The 13,810-nt window shown below is 36.4% G+C and overlaps 1 protein-coding gene across 2 annotated transcripts in view; it reads right to left on the bottom strand.

Annotated features, from left to right (window-relative positions):
* Positions 1-3,559: 3,559 nt before the first annotated feature.
* The window catches only part of LOC123561012 (glycerol kinase-like), a 30,501-nt gene continuing 20,250 nt past the window's right edge, over positions 3,560-13,810 (bottom strand). Inside the window, exons 12-17 of one of the 2 annotated variants that reach the window (XM_053552231.1) lie at positions 12,363-12,441; positions 9,650-9,746; positions 8,851-8,935; positions 5,265-5,385; positions 4,487-4,699; positions 3,560-3,980 (exon numbers count right to left, since the gene is read on the bottom strand). In XM_053552231.1, coding sequence (XP_053408206.1) covers positions 3,976-3,980; positions 4,487-4,699; positions 5,265-5,385; positions 8,851-8,935; positions 9,650-9,746; positions 12,363-12,441 — 600 coding nt within the window. In that variant the 3' untranslated portion in view covers positions 3,560-3,975. The remainder of the gene's footprint in view (positions 3,981-4,486; positions 4,700-5,264; positions 5,386-8,850; positions 8,936-9,649; positions 9,747-12,362; positions 12,442-13,810) is intronic. The other variant, XM_053552230.1, reaches the window with a different exon arrangement.

Here is a 13,810-nt window from a genome sequence, read left to right as displayed (position 1 = left end):
CTGCAATTTTTTTTTCTAAAAGAACCTGACATGCCCCATGCACAACTACTGTTGGTACTGATCACTTGTGTGAAGTTTCATTAAATTGTGTCAAGGGGATGAGGAGAGATGGTGCGCACAAGATTGTGTCTATGTATATAGTATAGTATCAAAAAAACAAAGTCCCATAACTCTGCAATTTTTTTTTCTAAAAGAACCTAACATGCCCCATGCACAACTACTGTTGGTACTGATCACTTGTGTGAAGTTTCATTAAATTCTGTCAAGGGGATAAGGAGAGATGGTGCGCACAAGATTGCGTCTACGGACAGACGGACAGACAGACAGACGGACAGACAGACAACCTGAAACCAGTATACCCCCCCTTACAACTTTGTTGTCGGGGGGTACAAAAACTAAATTTGCATAAAAAATAAAAAATAAGAGGGCCATGAAGGCCCTGTATCGCTCACCTGACCTATTAACCTAAAGATCATCAAGATTAACATTCTGACCAAGTTTCATTAAGATATGGTCATAAATGTGGCCTCTACTGTGTTAACTAGCTTTTCCTTTGATTTGACCTGGTGACCTAGGTTTTGATCTTACATGACCCAGATTCAAAACAGACCTATAGATCATCAAGATTAACATTCTAACCAAGTTTCATGAAGATACAGTCATAAATGTGGCCTCTACAGTGTTAACAAGCTTTTCCTTTGATTTGGCCTGGTGACCTAGTTTTTGACCCAGATGACCCAATATCGAACTCATCCAAGATTTTACTTAAGGTAACATTCTGACTAAGTTTCATTAAGATTGGGCCAAAATTGTGACCTCTAGAGTGTTAACAAGCTTTTCCTTTGATTTGATCTGGTGACCTAGTTTTTAAACCCAGATGACCCAATATCTAACTCATCCAAGATTTTATTGAGGGTAACATTCTGACCAAGTTTCGTTAAGATTGGGCCAAAATTGTGACCTTTAGAGTGTTAACAAGCTTTTCCTTTGATTTGACCTGGTGACCTAGTTTTTAAACCTAGTTGACCCAATATCGAACTCATCCAAGATTTTATTGAGGGTAACATTCTGACCAAGTTTCATTAAGATTGGACCAAAATTGTGACCTCTAGAGTGTTAACAGTCAAATTGTTGACGACGACGGACGGACGACTGACGGACGACGAAGGACACAGGGCGAACACAAATGCTCACCTTTGAGCACTTTGTGCTCAGGTGAGCTAATAAGCAACTAAAAGACTTATTACAAAATCCTAAATGATAGTGACTTGATACTAATTAATCTTTCTAGTTTTTCTATTATACAGTCAAACTTTGTTCACATTACCACGATGGGACCAGCAAAATTTGTTCAAATTGTCAGTAGTTTAAGCCATTGATCAATATACAACATTGGGATTTTTGGGACCTGACGTTGAGTTCAAGCAAAGAGCATAGTTAGCGTAGTTCCAATTATCTGATTTCGAGCAAATCAAGTTTGACTGTATTATCATTTTGACATATTTTATAAAACCTGAAGATTGGCAAGAATTTAAGAGTCAGAAAAGCAAAATTTATACACATGGTAATATACTGGTACATTGTAAATGCCTTTCAAAGTAAAATAACTAGATGGAACACAAAACTTACTAAAAACTGACCATATTGTCTGCACTATAAACACTGTTAACTTTTTATATTTAAGAGATAACCCCATATGGTTCTGGGACGATCTGTGTATGAAAAGAATTGGAACCACTGCCTTACCCTTGCATGATCGTAAGAGGTGACTAAAAGGGTCTTAACACTTGGTTTTGCAGTAACTCTGTGATTCCAGCAGGTATGCAAATTTTGATTCCATACCTCATGTTTTAATTTCGATGTAAATGAGATATGGAACCAAAATTTGTAGTCCTGTTTGGCGCCATATAATCTATACTGTGTTGGTGCGCTGTAAAACCCAAATAAATAAATAAATAAATATCTAAGAGATAAAGAATCTTCTGAACAAGTTTAAACACAATCACATATTAAAAAAGACCCTTTTAAATGTTACATACTATACTAAAAACAGCTGTTTATATGCACCTATGATAGCCTGTCAAAGGTAACTAGGTGTGGCTTTTTTGTTTCTCTTGTCACTGTGACCTTGACCTTTGACTTTCTGACCCCTAAAATACAAGAAGTCATCTACTGACCATAGGGAATCATCCTAGGGAGTTTGATGGCCATATGACAAAGTTTTCTTCAGTTGTCCCAGCCACTGTGACCTTGACCTTCGACCCTGATATTAGCAAAGGTCAAATGTTGGCCATATAACAATTGCTTACTGTAGACCCAACTGATAAGAAACCAAATGGTCTATGGACAAACTGACATGAGCAAAATAATATGCATCCCCGGGTTTCATCATTAATTAAAGCATGGAAGCATAAACATGTAAGAAATGTGAAGCAGAAGCAAGAATATACAACCCAAATGCATATTTCAGGTACATGATTTAGACCCATTTATGCTGACACATTTCAAGGGATAGCAGTGATTCTGAAGTACAGTGGTCAGGTGCTGGACTATCAAACCGTAGGCTTCAAATCATCCCAGGTGGGCGTTTTTATACCTTGCATGTTAACAGAAAACAGGAAAGCTTCTCGATGTAAGTTTTTCTTTTTTATTCTGTAATCTGGTTGAGAGGAGTTCAACTGTTTATCTTGAGACAGAAAACAGAATTCAAACAAATTCTAACACGACCTGCGAATAACCTATATACATGTAGAGCAAAATCTATCTTTGGTTATTCTGCAATAAACCACTTGCATGCAATGACGTCATCCAATCCAGGTGCGTAGCACATTCGTAAAAAGTAGTAATCATTTTTTCTAACACTGTTGATACTAGTACTTCATGTTAGAATCGAAATAATAAGTTCCCAAGCGTGATTTATCGTAGAATAATCCGAGTTTTTCGTTCTTATGCGAAACAATATATCACTCAGACCTACAGCCTTCATGATATATTCTTACGCATAAGAACTCAAAACTCGGGTTATTCTACGACAAACCACGTTTGGGAACTTATTATTTCTTAAATATTATCAACAATCAAAACTTGGCACAACTAAATATTTCAAAATTTGATCAATGAGCAATGACAACATAAAAATCACAGGAAATATCATGGTATTTAACACAATATATATCATAATCACAGATATGTGTAATAAGTAGCCATATTTTAAGGCTAAAATTTCATTCTGTATTCTCTATAAACTATCTGTTCATACGAGTATGTGTTTATTTCATTGTCTTTAAAAAGTATGCATTATAGTAAAACATATTCAAATTACAAAACAATAAAATATTTATAAGACTGAAAAAAAACATGGGATTCCCCACAAATATACATCAATAATTGTACTCAGATAAATAACCCCGATTATGTAATATGTACTAAAATTTCATCCGTAAATTATTTTTAGATAAGACAAGTATGCTGTTCTCCATGCTTTCTAGAGAAATCATTTAATTTGGTGGGCATACAATTTCATGATGCTGGCTAAGAAGGCTGTTTCGTGTGGACATAAATTTGTGGTTTTTCAACTTTGGAAGACTAAATAAATGGGAATTCTGTTTGGTCGCCGGTGGGATTTGTTTCTGTGGATTATTAAAACCCTGAAATCCATAAAAATTAATCCTCCGAGGATAATGATTATTTCATAGTATCCTCAGATATGAACTGAAAGATAGTCCATGAACTATTTTTTGTTCTGGTAGGAACTCTGTTCTCCAAGCTCTGTCTTGTAGCTCCTAGGTGTGAACAGTGTGTGCACATGTCAATACAAACTGTTGTCACTAATAGACTAGCAAAATTTGAACAATATGGCACCTAAATGTAGATATCATCATCTTTGTTGCATAGATTTGGCAAGTAACAATAATGTCAGGCTGCCTAGCATATAAAACCCTCCAGCCAGTCCATCCAACAACGTCGTTCGTCTGCCTATGCTTGCAATAAAAACATATATAATAAGTAAATATAACAAATAATGTTCACATTTTTAGCCATTAAACTGACATTATTATTTTTAAAATTAACAAAATCATACTACCAGCATTATGGCCTTTAGAACAATGTATATCCTATAATTATATGGATCTTGTGAAATGAAGCCGAAATTTATTAAGAAAAATCCTGTTACGGATTTGGTAGATTAAACTTTAACCTGAACACTCCGGTTCGAAGCCTGTCAAACATACACACTTGACCAGGGTTCAAAGGGAGATGCCTCCAACTTAACATCAATTTTTTTTTAATTTTTGAAAAACAGCCTTCACTTGTAACTGTAAATGTAAATTAGAAATTTGCTGACCAGTAGACAGTGTTATGTATAAAATACTCAAGTAATATTAAGATCTAATATTCATCTAGATACTTTACCTTTCTGACCAATACAACTGATGAAAAACTGAAAGTAAATAAGTTCTAAGTGAAGTAAAAGTGTTAAGCCTACCTTCTTGTTTACTAGAGGGCACCCAGTGCATAGAACGCTTCACTGCGTCCTTCCATCTTGCAAACCTATCATCCCTGTCCGCCTCGGTGATAGACGATACAAACGCATCAGTTGTGACCTTTGTGTCCTCATTCTCCAGGTTCCAAACTCCAACAGCATGTCCTGCTGCCATCGCTGCTCCTAGAGCTGTCGTCTCCGGCATTGATGGACGAACTGAAAATATAAAAGTTGGGTTTGGTTCAAGATATCAATACACTTTCAACAGGCAGTACTGATCCACAGACACATGTATTAAACACTAGTTAATTCTCATAATGTAGGCAGACGGGCTGTGTCTTTAAGGCTGCTGTATCAGCAAAGTTTGATTCATTTTACACTTACTCTCAAGCAGCATACAGAAAATGGATCAATTTTTTATTTTCTAGACATATTGTCAAGAGACCTAGATAGATTGTCAAGAAGAAATGAAGAAAATTTGTATTGGCCACTCTGCAAATATCTTAATGAAAAAAATATTTTGAACTTTATTGCAATGGGCATTCTGGAAAGTGCAATTTCCTTAATATATCATAAGTGCCAGATACGTATATAAGAAAATGGGATGCAGAACAAGTTCAATTATTACTCAAAAATTCTTGTGCACTAACATTGTTTAATATACTGGCAACTTTTACTGATTTTGCAAACAATGTAAAATCAGTGGTTAGGCACAAATCAGAAACTGAGATAGCTTCTTATCTATAGTATAAGATTCTCAGGGATATGCAATCTGACCTACCAACATTTATCCCCATAAGATCTGCCTGTATCTGCATGAGGAGATTGTTGGCCGTCATTCCACCATCTACCTGGATAGACTTGAGAGGTATACCACTGTCTTGGTTCATAGCTTCCAGCAACTGTAATATACCGGTTAGACACTGTGACATACAAAATGTGTAACACTTGACACTGTGACTTTATATCAAAACAGTTCTACCGATTTTTAAAAACAAGTCCTTTTATACATATGAGCCATGCCATGAGAAAACAAACATAGTGGGTTTGCGACCAGCATGGATCCAGACCAGCCTGCGCATCCGCGCAGTCTGGTCAGGATCCATGCTGTTCGCTAACAGTTTCTCCAGTTCCAGTAGGCTTTAAAAGCGAACAGCATGGATCCTGACCAGACTGCGCGGATGCGCAGGCTGGTCTGGATCCATGCTGGTCGCAAACCCACTATGTTGGTTTTCCCATGGCACGGCTCAATTATATTCTTTGATATTATTATATATACTAACGCAGACTTGCTTCACTGAAATCAAAAATATCATATCAGTTGTCTGGACATCAACTAATAAGGATAATTCTTAGATAATTCTTTCAATATAAGTCAAGTAACCAGATATTACCAGCAATGTGAAAATGATATTTTCCCCAATTTCAAAAATAATATCCGAACAAACAGAGTATATTTTTTCCCAGTTGGTAGTTCCTATAAGCCACTGAATCTTAAATATCAAAACTAAAATTAATTTGAACATTTTCAATCTGTTACTGCTCGTGTTTATTTCTTTCCAAAGATCAAAAATTTGCAAATGGATTGGGGGCTTTTTTTCCTAAAAAAACCTACACAAACACCCAGAATGTAATGTTTTTCTATTCTTAACCTGTCCTTGTTTATACTGTAGAACCAGGAATTTTTGGTAGGGTTTTATTTTCACTATATTCTTCCTACATCTCACGAATATTAATCCTCTTGTAAATATTCACCATTAGTATAATTCTAAATCTAGTAGGATACCATTTTTACAATTTCGCTAATATTAAACCTCGCGAACATACTCAAAATTTCAAATTCACAAATTCTGACCCAGCGAAAATATGTGCTTTTACAGTAGTAGCGTCAGTAATGTTCTTAAAATAGTAACTGCCTCAGTAGCCTAGAGGTAGAGCATCCGCTTTGAGAGCGGGAGGTCTTGGGTTCGATCCCCGGCCACGTCATACCAAAGACGTAACAAGAGCGCCGCCAAGTGGGGCAATATACGCCCGAAGACTTACATCATAGGATGGGAGCAAAATCTTAAGAACTTGACTGTTGTAGCCCCAAAGGACTGGAACAACAAAAGGAAAACTTCAAAAAACAAATCTAAGTCCACAAAAAAAATATTCAAAGTCTACAAAAAAATCCTTATCAGGTACAGGTATGTAAAAATACACCTTAAAATTGGAGGTACCATCCATGTTGTACCACAGAAAAGTGGTCTCGGTTTTTCCCTAAAAAAAAAATTATTGTAAGTACAAAAAAGAGATCTGCCAAATAAAAACAAGAGCACTGCAATGCAGAGCAATATACAAAAAGCAAAGTCATATATGACCGTTGACCCTTAAGTGTGACCTTGACCTTGAAGCGAGTCATCCGGAACATGCGCTCTGCACATCGTCTCGGTGTGGTGAACATTTGTGTAAAGTTTCCTTGAAATCCTTCAAGGGGTTCAAGAGTTACAGAGCGGACATGAAATTGCTAACGGACAGACGGACGGACAGACGGACACCAGCGTCATAACATAATACATCCCTTCGGGCGTATAAAAAATGGTACTAGTAGCTTCCTCGCTTGGCGCTCAGCATTAAGAGGATAGTGCTAGGACTGGTCAGCCCAGAGGCAGTATAATGTGACTGGGTGGGGTATCATGCCATGTGTCTACGGCATGATATTCCAGTGAGGCAGCACTATGAAGTTGGGCATTGTGCTCACTGCTACAAGCAGACACCGTCATTTATATGACTGAAAATTGTTGAAAAAGACGTTAAACCCAAACACACACACAGTTCTTAAAATATTATAAGACATACATCAGTTCTAAATATATTTAACAAATGAAATAATCATCTAATGAGCTCAGAAGCCTGAAGGGTAGAGTCAGAAGTGTAACCTGGATTAAAAGTTAAAATCCTCTGAAAGTGAAAATCAAACAACCATTATTTCCACGCTTCCTACCTGAATAACAGAATGCCAGCTATTATCCCCGAGCATTATCAACACATGAGGTAAATGTTATTTCTGGATCAGTGTAAGAAAAATAATTTTACTAAACTAAACTGAACCATGTAGTAGACTATGGGCAAAAACGTATGACGTCATTTTTTCTATTATTTGACATAGTGACCTAATTTATGAGCTCATGTGACCCAGTTTTGAACATTATCTAGATTCATCAAGATAAAAATTCTGACCAATTTTCATGAAGATCCATTGAAAAATATGGCCTCTAGAGAGGTCACAAGGTTTTTCTATTATTTGACCTAATGACCTAGTTTTTGAAGGCACGTGACCCAGTTTTGAACCTGACCTAGATATCATCAAGGTGTACATTCTCACCAATTTTCGTGAAGATCTCATGAAAAGTATGGCCTCTAGAGAGGTCACAAGGTTTTTCTATTTTTATCCCTACTGACATAGTTTTTGACCGCACGTGACCCAGTTTCGAATTTTACCTAGATATCATCAAGGTGAACATTCAGACCAATTTTCATGAAAATCCATTGAAAAATATGGCCTCTAGAGAGGTCAAAAGGTTTTTCTATTTTTAGACCTACTGACCTAGTTTTTGATCGCAGTTGACCCAGTTTCAAACTTGACCTAGATATCATCAGGATGAACATTCAGACCAACTTTCATACAGATCCCATGAAAAAAATATGGCCTCTAGAGAGGTCACAAGGTTTTTTTATTATTTGACCTACTGACCTAGTTATTGATGGCAGTTGACCCAGTTTCAAACCTGACCTAGATATCATCAAGATAAACATTCTGACCAATTTTCATGAAGATCCATTCAAAAGTATGGCCTCTACTGACCTAGTTTTTGATGGCACGTGACCCAGTTTCAAACTTGAACTAGATATCATCAAGGTGAACATTCTGACTAACTTTCATGAAGATCCATTGAAAAGTATGGCCTCTAGAGAGATCAAAAGGTTTTTCTATTTTTAGACCTACTGACCTAGTTTTGGACGTGACCCAGTTTCGAACTTTACCTAGATATCATCAAGATGAACATTCAGACCAACTTTCATAAAGATCCCATGAAAAATGTGACCTCTAGAGTGGTCACAAGCAAAAGTTTACGGACGGACGCACGCACGCACGGACGATGGACGCTGCGTGATCACAAAAGCTCACACTGTCACTTTGTGACAAGTGAGCTAAAAACTGACTGTCGCTTTAAAAATTTCATTTTGTTATTTTGTGATTTCTGTTGTTGTTTTTTTTTTAATTCTAAAATCAACTAGGGACTTTGTCCACCTACGTCAAACTAAGCAAGGGGTATTTTGTTTAAAGTGGGGGTTTTGGTCCTACATCCTGTATAACAACGTAATACCTCTCTAGTTTGAAAGCAGACTGCCTCAAGTGCTGCTCTGGCAATATGTTCCTTTGTTGTGAATTGTGACAAACCACAGATTATACTGAAAAGCAAAGTTATAGAAACATTATGAATCTGTTTATATAGTCGTCCGAGATAAACGCTTGTTGTAGAATGATGGAAATTTTTGTAAACCAAATGTTACTTGTAAAAGGCATGTTGTTAAAATTACCAACCAATGAAAAAAGGCTAGCTCCGTCATCAAAAACATGGGAAAACCAACATAGTGGGTTTGCGACCAGCATGGATCCAGACCAGTCTGCGCATCAATGCAGTTTGGTCAGGATCCATGCTGTTCGCTTTTAAAGCCTATTGTAATTGGAGAAACTGTTAGCGAACAGCATGGATCCTGGCCAGACTGTGCGGATGTGCAGGCTGGTCTGGATCCATGCTGGTCACAAACCCACTATGTTGGTTTTCCCATGGCACGGCTCATTATTAGTTTGTTCAATAATGCTGTACTTTCCAGTCTTAATCTTATAAAGCAATTCATTTCAATTCAGAAATAGAGCTTTTTTGTTTATTGCAATCTTCATAAGGGTCTTTGTAGTTGTGAGGGAATCATAACTGACAATATACCAACATGTCCCCTTCACATTTATAGAACGACATCTAAAAGTAAGGTTTTCTAAATCTAGAAAATTTACAGACAGATTTGTGGAACTTTTTTTTATTTTATTTTATACTCAAGTAAGGAACGTGTCATGGATGCACATTCAGTGACTTATTGTTAATGACTCTAACAAATCATACTAACCCTCTGGCATCATTTTGCCAGTACGGACAGAAAAGTCCTGAAAATGCAGGCACAAAGTAACAACCATGTGTGCTGTCCACTTTCTCTGCTAGCTTCTCTGGAAGCAAATAAAGATAGCATTGATAAATTAAACAAGAAACTGTTTTTCACCAAAAGCAAATGTCTCTCACCACTTACCAAGCAAAAATTGTAAAATGTGAAAAGTTATGGGCAAACACTCCAGAGAAAATCACTGAACCATAACATTACAACTAGACATACAATTAGGCTTGGAAGTTGAGTTCCAGAGAAGTTTGGTGGAATTTCAACCAGTGATATCAGAGAAGTAACACAGATAAAAGAATTTGACAAATCGAGGGTCAAGACTCCACTGAAAATAATTTAATAAGAACACGACAATGATATGCACAACTACACCTCACGCTAATCACTTGTGGGGTTTGATGAAATTAAGCAAGTAGTGTAAAACATTGTAAAATACAACAAATCAAGGGCCATAACTCTACTGAAAATCACTGAAATGGAACATGCCAAAGATATGCATAACTAGACTTGGCACTGACACGTCATGTAAGGTTTGGTGAAATTCTGCCCACTGTTGTAAAAGAAGTTGCCAAAATATCAAAATTTGACAAATTAAGGTCCATAAAGCAGCTTAAGGAGGTAGGTTACCTTCATATTTGTATGTGCGCATGTCCAACCGGAAGCTAATGTGACGATTTACGACGACGTTTACGACAAACTAAATGTGTTTGTATATTAATTCTTCTGAAAACAAATCATGAATTTGTCTTCGATCTGATGCTTTATGGTTTAATAATGCAGAAATAATGAATAAATTGCCGCAGAAACGCTTCAAAACAATGTTGCCTTAAAATGACGTCATTGACGTCATGACGTTACGTGTCAGTTACCGCGCAAAATTAATAGCTTTTATCTTGAAAGTACGTAATTCTGTACATTTTCTTTATTTTAACTATTTTCAAATAACCATTATTTGCTGAAATATTTTTTATGAGTCTTTTGCTCTGAATAATAATCAATATTTTGCTTCTTTTATGTAGTTATATTGAAATGTTATGCGGAATGTAAGAAAATGGATGATGGCAACCAATGTTATTTGGAATATAGTTGGGTGAAAGGTTACTTGTTACGGCCATTTTCAAATAAAAAGCCTAGCAGTTTGATTTGTAATACCTATTTTTCAGGTTCCATTTATAATTTGCTACTTACATACTAAAACTAAGATCTAAAATTGTTCAAATTTCAGTAGAAAATTGTGGTTTCTTGAATTGAATTGATGTTACCATGGAAACGAAGCCCGTGACCTATGTATCTAAATGTAAAATTCAAAAGCGTTGACACTGGTCTATTTAAGAAACACAGATTCGGCTTTTTATTTTCATTTCAACAATATCCATGAGAATAATAGCAGCACGCTGAACGATTTTTCCATGAAAAGTAGCAGACGATGGGTACTGCTGTACGTATTCTAAGCTGTGAAATTTGTTTGAATAAATGCAAATAACACGAAAATGTAACCTACGTTAGAAATAATATGTTTTAAAGCTACATCAACTAGAAAGATAATCTTAATAAATATTTTTTTTAAAGAAATTACGACTAACAGCAAGATATAAGCTATTTTAAACATCTCTGTTGCCATGGTTACTTTAAAATTTAAGAAAAATAGGGTACCATGTAGAGTGCTTGGTATTTTGCTAATAATATTACCCAAATATTTCATGTTGGTCATTAACAGAATGGCACTGAAGCCGTCGAAAACCCCTATTTTTATACATAGTTGTTTAAAAATGAGAGAAAATGCGTTACCATGGAAACACGAGCCCCGCGACATATACATTTTAGGCTTATATTAGAAAGATAACGTGCATACCAGTAAAATTATCAATTATGCAGACTTCTACGGATATCAATGAAACTAAAATACACTGAAAAGTGTTAAATATCCGTATTTTCCTTCTTCTTTCAATATGAAATACCTTTGGAGGGTCATGTTCTTCAAACCTGGATAAAAATTGAACTTGAAGGGACAGAGACAAACGAAATTGAGATTGTAGCAGTTAAAACTTCATATTACACGAAATACAAAAACATGCTGCGGTTCAACTAATTTGAATTTACCCTTGTAACAAGGTATCCTACCTCCTTAAAATCACTGAACCAGAACTAGCCAATAATACGCATAATCAGAGTTGGCACTGATCACTCCTGTGAGGTTTAGTGGAAATCTGCCCTAATATATAAGAAAAATGGCTAAAACACTATAAAATTTTATGTGTTCTGCCGAAAAGCATCAAACCTGAATATGCCCATATGTTAAACTAGGCTTGACAAATACTGTTTCTGTGAAGTTTGATGTAATTCGTGCTGGTGGTAACGCAGCAGTTGTCCAGACAAGGTAAACACATAACACATCAAGGGACATTCTACTTATTTAGCTAATAATGATGAATAAGTGTACAAAGTTTAAATGCTGTAGCTCATGTTGTATTGAAGAGAAATCGACCCTAACAAAATCTTGGTGCACGCTACTGATCAAGTATAGACAATACCGTGTCAATTTTTTTCTTTTTTTTTTTATACAGATGTGCTATATACATTTTTAACCTGTGAATAAAGACTGCCTGTCATGAAAGACCACTTTTCTGGCATTACAAAACATGTCTGCATGCCTTGTTTGAAAGCTTACCTATCTCTTGTGAGGTCTGTATTATACCGAGGTTATCTCTTAACCAGCGTACACATGCTCCCGCAATGGCAATAGCACCCTGTTAAAAATATACACAACAAAAATCTCTTTATTTGATAACACATAACATACTACCAGTCTCAGAAAAGAATTACTGCAAAGAAATCTCCAAACTGAAATTAATTTCACCTTAAATTCAGAGTGCTATCAAAATATTCAAAATCTAGATTGTTCATTCAACACAAAAGCACTTTTTTTGTGGTCAGCTCTTGACGTTCTGCTCCTAGAAACTGTTCACACTGCTCCTACAATACCTCATCACACTCATATGCTCTCTGTTTTATGTTTTCTTGCATATAGGCCAGGAGTTTTTGGTGTCTTCCAGAGGTGCTGGCTGAAATTGTTTTTACAACTTAGGGTGTAAGACGACAATTTTGCTATAAACAACATTGTAACAGACAACATATAAGAATGAATTTGTAAATTTGTGTAGCGCTTAAAAGACAGTTGTTCCTTTTATTTTATTTGAGCCACACCATGAGAAAACCAACATAGTGCATTTGCAACCAGCATGGTTCCAGACCAGCCTGCGCATCCGCACAGTCTGGTCAGGATCCATGCTGTTCGCTTTCAAAACTTAGTGCAATTAGAGAAACCGTTAGCGAACAGCATGGATCCTGACCAGACTGTGCCGATGTGCAGGCTGGTCTGGATCCATGCTGGTCGCAAATGCATTTTGTTGGTTTTCTCATGGTGCAGCTCAATTTTCTTTTTCTATTTGTGTTATATGGTATGCAAGAAAACGAAGTCATCACTAGCTGTTTTTTGCTTGGTTTTCGTTAAGAGTCACACTGATACAATATAGAACATATGTCAATCAACTTTTCCTGGCTTCTGATGGTGCGGGAAGACCCCAGGTGCTACTCTGGGCATTGATTCATGCATGGATCTGTGCCTGGGTAGAACCACCAGCCTTTCATAAGCCAGCTGGATGGCTTCCTTACATGAAGAATCATACACCCATGAAAAGTTCAAACCAACATCAGTAAAGGGCAATTTTACCACTCGGCCACGGAGTCCCCATATCCTCACCATCAAGCTAAAATAAATTGGTTTAACCTAAAATTATTGAAGGTGTGGAATCAAATCACCACCAAAACAGATACTTCATAGTCAGGCATTTCCATCTGCACCTACAAACAGTGAAAGATTATTCTGAAAGAAGAGTGCTATTACCAGCTTAACATAGAACAAATATATGACATACCTCTAGAGCATATACAACAGGTTTCTTTGGTCCCAGCTGATACCCAACAGTTGTCAACATAGAACAAATATATGACATACCTCTAGAGCATATACAACAGGCTTCTTTGGTCCCAGCTGATACCCAACAGTTGTCAACATAGAACAAATATATGACATACCTCTAGAGCATATACAACAGG

This window comes from Mercenaria mercenaria, chromosome 10 (assembly GCF_021730395.1).
Source record: "Mercenaria mercenaria strain notata chromosome 10, MADL_Memer_1, whole genome shotgun sequence".
NCBI lineage: Eukaryota > Metazoa > Mollusca > Bivalvia > Venerida > Veneridae > Mercenaria > Mercenaria mercenaria.
Note: the sequence above shows the minus strand (reverse complement) of the source record. Positions and strands in the feature narration are given on the sequence as shown.